Genomic DNA, 15,942 nt, shown 5'->3' on the forward strand with positions numbered 1-15,942 from the left:
ATCCTACCCACGTTATTGGTCCCTACATGGACCACAACATCTGGATTCTTTCCCTCCCTCTCGAGAATAACCTGCACCCGATCTGAGATGTCCCGGACCCCGGCACCAGGGAGGCAACATACCATCCGAGACTCCCAATCTTCCCCACAAAATCTCCTATCCGCCCCCCTAACTATAGAATCCCCTATCATTACCGCTCTCTTCTCTTCCCTCCTCCCCTTCCTAGTTGAACATCTCTATATACTCACAATATTACAGCCAAGCAATGGGCCAAGGACCTGCTTCCAAGCAGTTCTGCTCTGAGGGCTGTTGCTTAAGGTGTACTTACCTCCAACACCCTCCTCTGTTTGGGAGTGACACTCTTCAGTGCTTGAACCACCAGCCAGCTACACTTGTTGTCCTCAATGTCTGTCCCGACCTTACCAGTCACCTCGGGGTTTCCATAGCAGTCCAGGTAATCGTCCTAGGATGCAACAAGATAGCTCAGACCCACCTGGGCAGACAAAAAGAGAGGGAGGGAGTGGGTGCAATGGGGAGTTGCCAAATCTTGATGGCGCCTATGGTCCGAGCTTGCTGGCATGGGACAGACTGGAGAACATCAGGGACCACACCAAAGAAGTTCAATGATTTGGAAGTGTCCTCAGCCTCCCCCTTACCTGAATCTGAAAGAACTCCCCCATCTCCAGGAGGATGGTTTGAGCAACGCGATGTTCCTCCTCACCGTCGATCCCAGCCTGTAGATAGAGCGGTCAGAGTCATACAGCGCAGAAAACGGCCCCTTCACACAACTGGTCCCAGTCAAGCCAGTCCCATTCACCCACATTTGCCCCATACCTTTCCTCTCCACAGTATCTATTCCATGTTGTGAATGTACCTGCCATAGCCATTTGAGGGGAGGTGGGGAGATGTGAGGGGCAAAGTTTGTTTGTTATTTTGTAAAAGCATGGAGAGTGGTGGGGGCCTGGAATGCATTGCTTGTGACGGTGGTAGAGGCAGATACATTCAGATAGGCAAATGGACATTTGTGCAGACAATATTAGTTAGCCATTTGGCTTCTAATTCAATCGGTTCATTACAACAGTGTGGGCTGAAGGGCCTTTCTGTGCGCTGTACTATGTGTACTGTGCGCTATGTTCTAACCGATTTCTGTGGATACTGACCACCCTCCGGGTCCTATTCAATCTCTCCCCTCTCATCCTAAACCTTTGCCCTCCTGTTCTTGATTCCCCAACTCTGAGAAAAGACTCTGTGCATCCATCTTATTTATGATTTTATACACCTCAATAAAATCACCCCTCAGTCCAGGCTACTCAACCTTTTTTTAAAAAAGATTAACCATATAACAATTACAACACTGAAACAGGTAATCTCGGCCCTTCTAGTCCGTGCCAACGCTTACACTCACCTAGTCCCACCGACCCGCACTCAGCCCATAACCCTCCATTCCTTTCCTGTCCATATACCTATCCAATTTTACTTTAAATGACAATACCAAACCTGCCTCTACCACTTCTACTGGAAGCTCATTCCACACAGCTACCACTCTCTGAGTAAAGAAATTCCCCCTCGTGTTACCCTTAAACTTTTGCCCCCTAACTCTCAAATCATGTCCTCTTATCTGAATCTCCCCTACTCGCAATGGAAAAAGCCTATCCACGTCAACTGGATCTATCCCCCTCATTATTTTAAATAACTAGTTTTATTTGTCATATGTACTTAGAAACATACAGCGAGTGAAGTGTGTTGTTTGTGTCAACAACCACAGCAGTCCGAGGATGTTCTGGGACCATATGAACCTGTATGTCTGTGGACTGTGGGACGGGAAAATGAACAAACTCCCAACAGAACGCTGCTCACTAGCACTGTACGTTACAGTGATCACACCGCCACCGTGCCTCTCCCTATAACTCAGCCCCTCAAGTCCCAGCGATATGAATCTTCTCAGTTTAATAACATTTTTCCTATAGCAGAGTACCTAATGCTGCAAATGTGGCTTCGGCAACATTGTGTACAACTGCAATGTTATGTCCCGGCTGAAGGCCAAAAGCCCCCTTCTGCTTTTAACACCACTTTCAGGAATCATGTATTGAACTCCGTGTCCTACACCACACCCCAGGGCCTCGCTGTTCACCGTCTACATCCTACCCTGATTTGACTTTCAAATGCATGCAATAACTCACACTTATTTAATCAAACTCCATTTGCCATCCCGGCCCACTTACCCAACTGATCAAAATCCCCCTGTAATACCTGATCATTTTCACTGTCAACACCTTTTCTGGGTCTTCTGCAAAATAGCTAACCACCATTATAGATGAAGAGGGGAGAGGATTGGGGTTGGAAGTCAGGTGTAAATCATCTCCAGGTCCTGTTGGGAAATGGTTATGTTTGGAAATACCTAAGTCACAATGTCTTCGAGAATTACAGCACAGAAACAGGCCCTTCAACCCATCGAGTCTGTGCTGGCCATCAAACACCCATTTACACTGATCCTGTTCTATTCTTACATTCCAGTCAACTCCTCCTCTGATTCTCCCTCTCACCCACACACTCAGAGGGACAGTTTACAGAGGCCGATTAACTCACCGACCTTGCACACGGCACGAATACGGAGCCCATGGAGACGGGAAGAGGGGAAGCATGAACTCCAAAACACACACCGATCCTCACAGGGGACGAGTCACACACACTGATTCCCACTGGGGGACGGGACACAGTCACCGATCATCATTGAGGAAAAGGCACACTAACAAGATCATCACTGGGGGTACGGGACACTCACAAACACACAGATTGTCACTGGGGGATAGGACTCACAGTGCCAGAGCTGGGGATTGAGCCCCAAATCTTTGGATCTCTGAATACTCACTGCAGTACCAAATCACCAGAATGTGAGCTGTAAAACAGGCCATTCTTTCCCTGCAGATCCCGCTGCATCAGCCTACCTTAGCCCTCCCCAACGTCCAACTGCAGCCCCCACCCCTCCAGCACTCCCATGATTCTCTGTTCTTCCACCACAATCTTCATCTTCAGCATTTCCTCCTGAGAGAAAGGGAGGGAACCCAGGCTGAGGTGGGAGGGGGTTAAGTGCCAGTGAAGTTGATGGAGATTCCATAAGATATAGGAGCAGAATTATCAAGTAGAGCATCGTCCACTCCGCCATTCAATCATGGCTGTTCCTCTTTTACCTTCCTCCTCAACCCCAGTCCCCAGCCTTCTCCCCGTAACCTTTGAGGCCATGTCCAATCAAGAACGTATCAATCCCAGCCTTAAATACACCCAACGACCTGGCCTCCACAGCTGCATGTGGCAACAAATTCCACAAATTCACCACCCTTTGGCTGCATCTCTGTTTTGAAAGGGTGCCCTCTATCCTGCGGCTGTGCCCTCTTGTCCAAGATTCTCCCACCATGGGAAGCACCCTTCCCACATCTACTCTGCCTAGGCCTTTCAACATTCAAAAGGTTTCAGTGAGATTCCCCTCATCCTTCTGAATTCCAGTGAGTACAGACCCAGAGCCATCAAACGTTCCTCATATGATCACCCTTTTATTCCTCCTCTGGGCCCTTTCCAGTGCCAGCACATTTTTTTTTAAGGGGCCCAAAACTGTTCACAATACTCAAGGTGAGGCCTCACCAGTGCCTTATACAGCCTCAGCATCACATCCTTGCTCTTGTATTCTAGACCTCTTGAAATGAATGCTAACATGGCATTTGCCTTCCTCACCACTGACTCGACCTGCAAGTCAACCTTTAGGGTGTTCTGCACAAGGACTCGCAGGTCCCTCTGCATCTCAGATTTTTGGATTTTCTCCCCGTTTAGAAAATAGTCTGCACATTTATTTCTACTACCAAAGTGCATGACCATACATTTTCAAACATTGTATTTCTTGCCCATTCTCCTAATCTAAGTCCTTCTGCATCCTACCTGTTTCCTCAACACTACCTTCCCCTCCACCAATCTACGTATCATCTGCAAACTAATCATTTATATACAACATAAAAAGAAGAGGTCCCAACATCAACACCTGCAGAACATCGCTAGTCACTGGCAGCCAACCAGAAAGGGATCCTTTTATTCCCGTTCACTGTCTCCTACTAATCAGCCAATGTTTCCACCACGTTAGCAACTTTCCTGTAATACCACGGGCTCTTAACTTGGTAAGCGGCCTCGTGTGGAACCTTGTCAAAGGCCTTCTGAAAATCCAAATATACAACATCCACTGCATCCCCTTTATCTATCCTACTTGTAATCTCCTCAAAGAATTCCAACAGGTTCATCAGGCAGGATTTTCCCTGAAGGAAACCATGCCGACTTTGTACTGTCTTGTCCTGTGTCACCAAGTACTCCATCATCTCATCCTTAACAACAGAATCTAACATCATCCCAACCACTGAGGTCAGACTAACTAGTCTATCATTTCCTTTCAGTTGCCTTCCTCCATTCTTAAAGAGTGGAGTAACATTTGCAATTTTCCAGTTCTCTGGCACCATGCCAATCTCCAAAGATTTTTGAAAGATCATTTCTAATGCCACCACAATCTCTAATGCTACCTCTTTCAGAACCCTAGAGCGCAGTTCATCTGGTCCGGGTGATTTATGTACCTTTAGGTCTTTCAGCTTTCTGAGCACCCTCTCTCTTGTAATAGTAACTTCACCCACTTCTCTTCCCTCACACACTATAACACCAAGCACACTGCTAGTGTCTTCCATAGTGAAGACTGATGCAAAATACTTGTTTAGTTCATCAGCCATCTCCTCATTCCCCATTATTATTTCTCCTGCCTCATTTTCTATCAGTCCTATATCCACTCTCATTTCTTTTATTTTTAATGCACTTGAAAAAAAAACTTTTACCGTCCACTTTGATATTATTTGCTAGCTCAGTTTCATATTTCATCTTTCCCTTCTAATAGTTGCTCTGTAGGTTCTTAAAAACTTCCCAATCCTCTATCTTCCCACTGATTCACTGAGGTCCTGACTCCTGACCCCAAGCGAAGCCGTGACTAGTCCTTACCATGTACATGGCTGAAGCCACAGGCAGGTAGAAGCTATAGAAGGCAGTCTTGTACTTGACAATGGCCTTGTACCTGTAGCGAGACAGAGGGTCAGTCGTCAGCCTTCCTCACTGCATTCTGAGTCGGCAGAACCCTCCTCAATGGGACAGGGTTGGGCAGGGGATGTTTATATCACAGTCATGCCCAGGGCAGAGAGGAATGGCAGGAGGGAGAGGAAAGAGGGTAGAGAGATGGGAAGGAAGGGAGAAGAGGAGAGAGCTGGCGGGATTAGGTGGGGGTGGGGGGAAGGGAGTTTCACAAGGTGGAGAGTTGGTAATAGGGTGGGGGCAGCTCACCTCTCCTCAGTGAACTGGTCCAGGTCCACACGGCTGGGCTGAGCTGTCATCAGGTCCAGTGACTGTCCCAGCTCGGTCTGGTAAGACGTCTGAGGGGGAAGGAGGAGAGATGAATGTGATCCCTCCTTCCCCCCCCACCTTTCCCCCACTAACCCTTAACCCTACTCAGCCCCTGCATCTCTCACTACCCACAAACCCTCCCCTTCCCCTCTCCAACACTTTCAGCCCTTCACCTACTGCCACCCTCAATCTCTCCCTCTCCCCCACCACTCCCAAACCTCCAAACTTGCCCCCTCCCCTTACCACCTCTCCCCCTCTCACCTGGAGGAACAGCTCTAGCAGGTGAATGTAACAGGTATGGGACCTCAGGTACCTGCGGAGGAGGCGGTAAACAGCGGCTTCTAGGAGGTAGGAGTCATTGATGGCGTCCAAACCCACTCCTTCCTGTGGGGGTTGGGGAGCGAGGGGGACAGGGTAAATATTAAATTCATCCTTTCTCTCTACCTCTTCATCAGTGACAACACCCAGCTGTGGACAAACTCCCCTCCCACGAGATATCCCGGGCAGAGGTTCCTTTTGCAACCCGAAACCATTTGGGGGTGTCAGAGACTCTATCCTGTCCCTCCCCATCAGCCTGTGGGGGTGTCACAAATACAAACCCAGTCCCAGTGCTGTGTGGAGGATTTGGATCCACACACTGTCCTGTTACCACACAGAGAGACAGAGTTAGACTCACAGACCTGGACTCCGTCCTGTCACTGTGTGGGGAGAGACAGAGTCGGGGATAGACACTGTCACCACGTGGAGAATATAGGGAGTTAGACACAGATACAGACCCCCTGCCCCCATCACCATGTGAGGATATGAAACACAGACACAGACTCCATCCCGTCACCGGGTGGGGGAGTCACCCATAGAACCCGGTCCATCACCGGGTGGGCCACAAACGGACCCCGGTCTGTCACTGGGTGGGGGTGGGTCACCCACGGACGCCGGTCTGTCACCAGGTGGGGGTGGGTCATACACGGACCCCGGTCCGTCACTGGGTGGGGGAATCACACACGAACTAGGCAGGGGTATTACACACAGACCCGTCACCATGTGGAGAAGGAAAGGAGTTAGACAGACACTTGTCCTGTCACTGTGGGGGAGTTATTCACATGATATGATTTTGGGATGTCAGAACATAGACAGACACTGTCCCATGACACAGACTCACCTTCCGATACCAGCAGACCTGACCCCGCCTGGTAACAGAATTGTCCATGATGTCATCCGAGACCAGGAAGAAGGCTTGTAGCTGGACACAGGAGAGAGTGGAGGTCAGCCCTGTCTCCGGGGTCACCCCTCTCCCACGGCACCGAGGGCAGGGAGATGGAGAGAGGGGAATGGGGCAAGGGATAAGACAGAGAGGGAGAGAACGGAGATCAGCCCTGCCTCTGGGGTCACCCTCCAATTGAGGGCAGCAAGAGGAAGAGAGAGAGATGGAGAGAAAGAGTGGGAGTGTGGATAGGGGAGGAAGTTGGAGTTTATGGAGTAGGCTGGGTGACTGGTGAGGAGAGACAGGGGCACAACGGTGAGGGAGAGGCGCTCTCAGATCGGGATCAGCAGGGCAGTTGAGGATGGGGGGAGGGAAGCGCCCTCTCAGACTGGAGGGGGAGACACACTCACCAGCTCCACACACCAGCCAACGATAAGCGCCAGATGGAAGTTCTCCTCGGTCTGCTGGTGGGGAGCTGCTAGCTCGCGGAACGAGGCGATGACTGAGAGACCCCGGTTCCTCTTCCCTCCCGGAGCGTTGTACTCAACCACCTGTCCGGGGAGGCAGAATGGGAGAGGGGGTGAGGAAGGGAAGGAGAGGAAGCGGGGAGAAGGAGGGAGTAAGGAACAGCAGAATCAGTTAGTTTGATGAGTCAGCCCATCCCATCTGCCCTCCACACACTCCTTACCCTGTCTCCACATCACAGGGACCTGGTCTGAAGTCCCACAGCCAGGGGCTGCTCATCTCTACCCCGGGCTGTGGACCCGACCTCGCCCCCCACCCCCACCAGCCGCAACCTCACCTCCTTCAGCCGTTTGATGGCATCCCCGATCTCTGGGTGCTTCAGGTCTTCCTGGGTCAGGTCATCTACCACCTGATTGAAGATACGGTCGAAATCCTCGCTGTCGCCGTTCACCCGGGGCATCTTGTCCGAATTCATGGCCAGGCGGCCTATAGGGGTGAGAGGTCAGGGCAGAGGTCATGCTGAGAATCATGACACAGGACTCTGAAGTCCTGTTGCGCAGTGCTCCCTCCTCACCCCTCGACCCAGCGCAGCGCTCCCTCCTCACCCCTCGACCCAGCGCAGCGCTCCCTCCTCACCCCTCGACAGAGCACAGTGCTCCCTCCTCACCCCTCGACACAGTGCAGCGCTCCCTCCTCACCCCTACCCAGCGCAGTGCTCCCTCCTCACCCCTCGACCCAGTGCAGTGCTCCCTCCTCACCCCTCGACCCAGCACAGTGCTCCCTCCTCACCCCTCGACAGCGCAGTGCTCCCTCCTCACCCCTCGACACAGCGCAGTGCTCCCTCCTCACCCCTCGACCCAGCGCAGTGCTCCCTCCTCACCCCTCGACAGAGCACAGTGCTCCCTCCTCACCCCTCGACCCAGCGCAGTGCTCCCTCCTCACCCCTCGACACAGCGCAGTGCTCCCTCCTCACCCCTCGACAGAGCACAGTGCTCCCTCCTCACCCCGCTACCCAGCGCAGTGCTCCCTCCTCACCCCTCGACACAGCGCAGTGCTCCCTCCTCACCCCTCGACACAGCGCAGTGCTCCCTCCTCACCCCTCGACCCAACGCAGTGCTCCCTCCTCACCCCTCGACACAGCGCAGCGCTCCCTCCTCACCCCTCGACACAGCGCAGTGCTCCCTCCTCACCCCTCGACACAGCGCAGTGCTCCCTCCTCACCCCTCGACCCAGCGCAGCGCTCCCTCCTCACCCCTCGACAGAGCACAGTGCTCCCTCCTCACCCCTCGACAGAGCACAGCGCTCCCTCCTCACCCCTCGACAGAGCACAGCGCTCCCTCCTCACCCCTCGACCCAGTGCAGTGCTCCCTCCTCACCCCTCGACCCAGCGCAGTGCTCCCTCCTCACCCCTCTACCCAGCGCAGTGCTCCCTCCTCACCCCTCGACAGAGCACAGTGCTCCCTCCTCACCCCTCGACCCAGTGCAGTGCTCCCTCCTCACCCCTCGACACAGCGCAGTGCTCCCTCCTCACCCCTCGACCCAGCGCAGTGCTCCCTCCTCACCCCTCGACCCAGCGCAGTGCTCCCTCCTCACCCCTACCCAGCGCAGTGCTCCCTCCTCACCCCTCGACCCAGTGCAGTGCTCCCTCCTCACCCCTCGACCCAGCGCAGTGCAGTGCTCCCTCCTCACCCCTCGACACAGCGCAGTGCTCCCTCGACCCAGCGCAGTGCTCCCTCCTCACCCCTCGACCCAGTGCAGCGCTCCCTCCTCACCCCTCGACAGAGCACAGCGCTCCCTCCTCACCCCGCTACCCAGTGCAGTGCTCCCTCCTCACCCCTCGACACAGCGCAGTGCTCCCTCCTCACCCCTCGACCCAGCGCAGTGCTCCCTCCTCACCCCTCGACCCAGCGCAGTGCTCCCTCCTCACCCCTCGACACAGCGCAGTGCTCCCTCCTCACCCCTCGACCCAGTGCAGTGCTCCCTCCTCACCCCTCGACAGAGCACAGCGCTCCCTCCTCACCCCTCGACCCAGCGCAGTGCTCCCTCCTCACCCCTCGACACAGCGCAGTGCTCCCTCCTCACCCCTCGACCCAGCGCAGTGCTCCCTCCTCACCCCTCGACCCAGTGCAGTGCTCCCTCCTCACCCCTCGACACAGCGCAGTGCTCCCTCCTCACCCCTCGACACAGCGCAGTGCTCCCTCCTCACCCCTCGACCCAGCGCAGTGCTCCCTCCTCACCCCTCGACCCAGCGCAGTGCTCCCTCCTCACCCCTCGACACAGCGCAGTGCTCCCTCCTCACCCCTCGACCCAGCGCAGTGCAGTGCTCCCTCCTCACCCCTCGACACAGCGCAGTGCTCCCTCCTCACAGCGCAGTGCTCCCTCCTCACCCCTCGACACAGCGCAGTGCTCCCTCCTCACAGCGCAGCGCTCCCTCCTCACCCCTCGACCCAGCGCAGTGCTCCCTCCTCACCCCTCGACACAGTGCAGTGCTCCCTCCTCACCCCTCGACCCAGCGCAGTGCTCCCTCCTCACCCCTCGACCCAGCGCAGTGCTCCCTCCTCACCCCTCGACCCAGCGCAGTGCTCCCTCCTCACCCCTCGACACAGCGCAGTGCTCCCTCCTCACCCCGCTACCCAGTGCAGTGCTCCCTCCTCACCCCTCGACCCAGTGCAGTGCTCCCTCCTCACCCCTCGACAGAGCACAGCGCTCCCTCCTCACCCCTCGACCCAGCGCAGTGCTCCCTCCTCACCCCTCGACACAGCGCAGTGCTCCCTCCTCACCCCTCGACCCAGCGCAGTGCTCCCTCCTCACCCCTCGACCCAGTGCAGTGCTCCCTCCTCACCCCTCGACACAGCGCAGTGCTCCCTCCTCACCCCTCGACACAGCGCAGTGCTCCCTCCTCACCCCTCGACACAGCGCAGTGCTCCCTCCTCACCCCTCGACACAGCGCAGTGCTCCCTCCTCACCCCTCGACCCAGCGCAGTGCTCCCTCCTCACCCCTCGACCCAGCGCAGTGCTCCCTCCTCACCCCTCGACACAGCGCAGTGCTCCCTCCTCACCCCTCGACACAGCGCAGTGCTCCCTCCTCACCCCTCGACACAGCGCAGTGCTCCCTCCTCACCCCTCGACCCAGCGCAGTGCTCCCTCCTCACCCCTCGACCCAGCGCAGTGCTCCCTCCTCACCCCTCGACACAGCGCAGTGCTCCCTCCTCACCCCTCGACCCAGCGCAGTGCAGTGCTCCCTCCTCACCCCTCGACACAGCGCAGTGCTCCCTCCTCACAGCGCAGTGCTCCCTCCTCACCCCTCGACACAGCGCAGTGCTCCCTCCTCACAGCGCAGTGCTCCCTCCTCACCCCTCGACACAGCGCAGTGCTCCCTCCTCACCCCGCTACCCAGCGCAGTGCTCCCTCCTCACCCCTCGACCCAGCGCAGTGCTCCCTCCTCACCCCGCTACCCAGTGCAGTGCTCCCTCCTCACCCCTCGACACAGCGCAGTGCTCCCTCCTCACCCCTCGACACAGCGCAGTGCTCCCTCCTCACCCCGCTACCCAGTGCAGTGCTCCCTTCTCACCCCTCGACACAGCGCAGTGCTCCCTCCTCACCCCTCTACCCAGCGCAGTGCTCCCTCCTCACCCCTCGACCCAGCGCAGTGCTCCCTCCTCACCCCTCGACAGAGCGCAGTGCTCCCTCCTCACCCCTACCCAGCGCAGTGCTCCCTCCTCACCCCTCTACCCAGCGCAGTGCTCCCTCCTCACCCCTCGACCCAGCGCAGTGCTCCCTCCTCACCACCCTTCCTACAGCATGGTGCACTCTCTCACACACGGCGTCCCCTCCTCACTACCACACCTACAGCACAGCGCTGACCTGCGGCCACCCGTCCGTATTGATCAATTCACTGGACAAACCCCAAACACTTTCAAACAGCACCCAGGGGGTGGTGGGGCAAATCACTATGGGTGGCGTGGTAGATGTAATATATTTCGAGTTTCAGAGCAGAGACACAAACTCATCATTCGACCAGTGGGCACCCATCTGTATAAATCCCACCCTCTCTGCACTTGGCCTTCAGGCTTCTCTACGGGGAGGGAGAGAGAAATTCGAGTGCCTGCTCAGACTTAAATGGTGTCAGTGACACTGCTCGGAGTGTCTTCCAGCTACTCACCACTTTCTGGGTGAAGGTCCCTTTCAGAATCTCTTACCCCCCCCTTCCCCTGTAAACCTTGTCCTCTACAGTTGTCTGACCTCTGACCTGGGGAATCCTGCCATCTACCGTATCTATACACCTCAGTCATCTCCATTCTTAATCTCCGCTGCTGCATGGAGCACCCCCGTGAACTGAAACATTCCTTAACGGGCAACAGTCCCGGGGAATCTCCTGTGCACTCTCTATCGCCATCACATTCTTCCGGTAGCGCAGTGACCAGGTCTGACCGCTGGTTTATAAAGTACAAGGTGTTCAGTGGAGGCCTGTAACCCGTGTGCCTTCACCTGTACTGCCACCTTTGAGGATCATTATGCCAAGGATCCCCAGAATGCCCCAAGACCCCACCGCTTCTGGGCTCTCAGATCAGAATCGGCAGGGCAGTTTAGAGCTGGGGATGGGGGGGGAGGGAGGCACCCTCTCAGACTGGAGTTGTTTGGGTGACTGGAGGGGCAGGGTGGGTACACTCACCAGCTCCACACACCAGCCAATGGGATTACACCCCACCTGCACTCCCTCTGGCGATGAGAAGACTGGTGTTGATGATTCTTCTGTCTGAAAGCTTGACTGAGCAGTGGTAAAAGGAATTTAATCCGAGGTTTTGCATTTCAAACAATGAAACACAAAAATAAGATTCTGCAGAAGCTGTAAATCCAGAGCAAGACACACAAAAAGCTGGAGGAACTCAGCAGGCCAGGCAGCATTTATGCAGGAGAATGAAGAGTCGACGTTTCGGGCCGAGACCTTTGTCCTGTGTCCTGAAGAAGGGCTGAAACATCAGCTCCTTATTCCATACCATATATGCCACCTGACCTGTTGAACTCCCCCAGCATTTTGTGTGACAGACGTAACACACCGTCTTTTCTCCCATGGGGGGTGGGGGGGTTAAAAAAAATCAAGCGGGTTTAAGATCAGAGGGGAGAGGCTTGAAAGATTTCAGGGGCAGTTTCTCCATGCATAAGGTGGTTGGAAGTTGGAACGAGAGGACACAAATCATGGCTGAAGCAGACGTTAGAAATGTTTAAAAGCCATCTGGATAAGGGGAGTTGCAAAGAGCTGTGGGCGGGTGGGACTTGCTTGCTGGGCAACATGGTCCAAGATGTCTGAAGGGTCTGTTTCCATACTGTGTGACTCCATCACCTCACTACCCGAGGCCACCATCACTACACGCGATAAGGAAGCCACGCAGCTGGCCACGAAGGGTTGCGGGATCTTGCTGTGTACTGGCATTACGTTGCCCGCACTTGGCCAGATGCGAGGCCTGGACCTTCGAACGCGAGTTCTGCACTGACTGTGGGGTGCCTGGGGTTGGGGTCAGCAGGTTATGACAGGGGCAGCCAAGTTGGAGTTGAGGTAATGACACAGGCTGTGGGTATCACAGCAAGTTCAAAGTGAGGTCGGGGGTCAGGGTGGGATTAAGGGTCACAGTACGTAGCTGGGGGGGGGCTCAGCGTCATGAAAAGTTAATACAGGATTAGGGAGGTTATGTGGGTCAAGGTGGGGTCAGCATAGAGCCGGGGTCATGGGTCAAAATCTGGGCAGCAAGAAAGCCCAACAAAGCTTGCAAAGCTATTTGGACCAACCGGAGAAATAGCTTAATGCAGACAAGTGTGAGGTCCTGGCCAGGAAAGATCTTGCACTGAGGAGTGTGGTGGAACAGAGGGATCTGCGAATACAGATACATAATCCCTTGGAAGTGGTGTCACAGGTAGATAGGACAGTATAGAAAGCTGTTGGCAGGTTGGCCTTCATAAATCAATATATTGAGTACAGGAGTTGGGATGTAATGCTAAAATCATATAAGATGTCGGTGAGGGAAAATTTGGAGTATTGTGTGGATAGCTGGTCACCAGCTACAGGAAATATATTAATAAGCTTGAAAGAGTACCAAAAAAGATTATTGGATGTTGACAGGACTTGAGTTCCAGGGAAAGGTTGAATAGGTTAGGACTTCATTTCTTGGACCCTAGGAGAATAAGGGAAGATCTTATCGAGGTGACTGCGGGGGAGGCCAGATTGGCCGTCAGAAGGACCGATTTCAAGCAGTTGTTCTCCTCGATGCTGGTGGAGGATGTTTTTGAAATACTGAGATTTACATGATCATCGGTGTGGACGGTAGTTTACATTTGTCTCCTTCAGTTTTCTATCTTGTTGCCAATTGGTGGGTTGAGGGTTTGATGTCCGTGTGGGCGCTATGTTTGTTTTTGTGCGAGGGAGGGGTTGGGGGTATTTTACAGTTTTGTTTTCCTTGTGGGCAATATGTTAAGTATTTGTTGTGAGGGAGGGGATTGGGGATTTGGTGCTCTAGCTGCCGTTTTCCATGTGGGCGATCTGTTAGTTTTTGTGTGGGTAGGGTGGAGTTTAGGGTTTGTGAGCTTTTGTTCCTGCGGGGTACAGTGCGGTTGATGTCCTTTCTTTCAATGACTTCCATGGTCTTTCTGCGTTTCATGGATCTGGAGAAGATGAATCTCACGAGTATTCTGCACACATACATTGATAATAAAATGAACCTTTGAGGTATATAAAATTATGATGGTTGCAGACAGGCGGCCTTTTCCCTTCATCTGGGATGAGCCTACAGCCAGAGGTCATTGGTTTGGGTGGAAAATGTAAATATTTAAGGGGAACTTGAGTGTGCTGTGAATGTGAAACAAGCTGCCAGTGGAAGTAGTGGATGCATGTTTGATTGTAACACGCAAGAGAAGTTTTGATAAGTATGTAGATGGGAGGGGTATGCAGGGCAATGGTCTGGGTGTAGGCAGATGGAACCAAGTAGAATACCAGGGCAGCTTGGACTTAATGGGCTGAATTTCTGTGCTGTTATGCAAAGTGACTCTAACATGTGGGTTAGGAAAGGGTCAAGACAGGGTCAGGGGTTACGTGGGTCAAAATAGGGTTGCGAACGGGTCAACATACCATGGAAACATCAGTAGTGCCCTCCCCAGGGACAGCCCCCATCCTCCGTAGCCCAGCTTACCGGGACTCCGGATGAGCTCCCTCCACTCGGCACAGCGGCCCAGGCGAGGAGCCAGCATCACGGCTCGTAGCATCTGGCGGAACATGGCATGGCGGCTCTACAACAACAAACAGCGGCCCGCGTGGGCACGGCCATTAACGCTGGGGTGGGGAGGGCGGCCGCTGCCTCACTCCCCACACCCCGGGCCACTGCAACACACACAGCAAGATACCACAATCCTCCAGACTCCGTGCAAGGGAGAAAGGTTAACTGAGGAAGACGCCCCTCCTGCAGTGCAGTGCAGTGCTCCCTCATCGCAGCGCATCATTCTTGCTGCCTCTGGAACGCGGCGCTCCCTCCTCACCACCTTTACCACAGAGCAGCTCTCTCTGCTCACTGCCTCCGCGGCAGCACAGCGCAGCGCTCCCTGTCTCCAGGAGCCTCTCCACTCCATCTCCATCAGAATGATGGGGCATCTGGGGCCAGGATCTCCTCACAGCCCAAACATGGACACAAACCTCCCTGCCCAAGTAGGGACACTGTAGCCAGGACCTCTTCCCAATCACTTTTCAGCCTACCCCCTGCTCCTTCTTCCTGCACACATTCAACCAGGACCTCCCGCTCAATCCAGCCCCAGATTTTCCACCCCCATCTTAATCTACCCTAAGCCCTTCCTTCTTTTGCATTGCAAACCTCCACCCCTCACTTCCCTCTCCCACTCATCCATGCCTCCAGATCACCATTCACCTCCCTCAACTTCTGTCCACACTCACCGCCCTGAATGCAGGATCTTTCTTGGACCGGGGTGGGGGTGGGGTTTCTCTCCGACACCCCTACCCTAGTGTCCACAGATCCCCAAACCCCTCTACCCTAGGACCCTCCCCCTCCCTCCCTCCACACAACACCCTGAGCCGGGGGAAATCTCTCTCCTCCCCCCCCCAATACTCTGGGCTGGAGGAATTTTCTCTTCCCACCACCCCCCAAACACCCTGGGCTGGGGATATCTCTCTCTCAACCCCCCCCCCCCCCACACACACACACACACACAATACTCTGGGCTGGGGGAAATCTCTCATCCCCAGCACCCCGAGTCAGGGATCGCCCCGTGATCCTCGGATAGCCTCCATCAGCGCAGAGCCGGAATTTCCAACACCCACCTCCTTCCAGTTCTCAGTCACTCTGCTTCCCGTTCACAATGACAGTACCAGATGCGGGTACTGAGTTTGCGTCAAAAAAACCGTGCCGAGGGCCGTATCGGGAATTGTCGTCTTCTATTCCTCCCGCTTCCTACCAAACCGCGATAAAGTCCAACCTGAGAGGACTACAGCTCCCGACGTCCAAAGCACCGACTTCTGCCGGGCAGCTCTCGCCATCTCCCGCTTCCCCATTGGTCTGGCGGCATCGCACGAGAATGGGGAAACTGGGGCGATGACCAATCGGTTGCGTAGCAGTTACCGTGACGTCAGATGGGTCGGAGAGGCGGGAGATGAGTCAACCAATCAGAGACCGGTTCAGGGTATGGTCCCGCCTACCGAATGGACAGGGGAGAAGATGGGAATGAATGACCCTCGGGGTGGGCGGGCACATCACCTCAGAGTGTCTGTCATTGTCTCAGTCCTCCGGAAAATTCTCTCAGTCTCTCATAAATCCCTGCAATACCCTCAGAAATTCCCTGGAAACCTCTCTGTACTCCTCTGACTCCCAGCG

The 15,942-nt window shown here is 54.8% G+C and overlaps 1 protein-coding gene across 3 annotated transcripts; it reads right to left on the reverse strand.

The window, feature by feature from the left end:
• Positions 1–298: 298 nt before the first annotated feature.
• On the reverse strand, positions 299–15,542 carry fdps (farnesyl diphosphate synthase (farnesyl pyrophosphate synthetase, dimethylallyltranstransferase, geranyltranstransferase)). Of its 3 annotated transcripts, XM_059980076.1 has the most exons (11): positions 15,393–15,452; positions 14,257–14,353; positions 11,751–11,846; positions 7,416–7,564; positions 7,024–7,164; positions 6,572–6,652; positions 5,674–5,796; positions 5,353–5,441; positions 5,017–5,089; positions 657–734; positions 299–463 (listed from the first exon to the last, which is right to left on the reverse strand). In XM_059980076.1, exons 4-11 carry the CDS (start codon positions 7,551–7,553, stop codon positions 314–316), a joined length of 873 nt encoding a protein of 290 aa, XP_059836059.1. In that variant the 5' UTR covers positions 7,554–7,564; positions 11,751–11,846; positions 14,257–14,353; positions 15,393–15,452; the 3' UTR covers positions 299–313. The 3 variants fall into 3 exon arrangements, with proteins under 3 accessions (XP_059836059.1, XP_059836058.1, XP_059836060.1); XM_059980075.1 differs by lacking the exon at positions 11,751–11,846 and having other exon boundaries at positions 15,393–15,542; XM_059980077.1 differs by lacking the exons at positions 11,751–11,846; positions 14,257–14,353 and having other exon boundaries at positions 15,393–15,541.
• Between the last annotated feature and the right edge of the window lie 400 nt (positions 15,543–15,942).

The sequence above is a fragment of the Hypanus sabinus genome, chromosome 9 (assembly GCF_030144855.1).
Source record: "Hypanus sabinus isolate sHypSab1 chromosome 9, sHypSab1.hap1, whole genome shotgun sequence".
Classification (NCBI taxonomy): domain Eukaryota; kingdom Metazoa; phylum Chordata; class Chondrichthyes; order Myliobatiformes; family Dasyatidae; genus Hypanus; species Hypanus sabinus.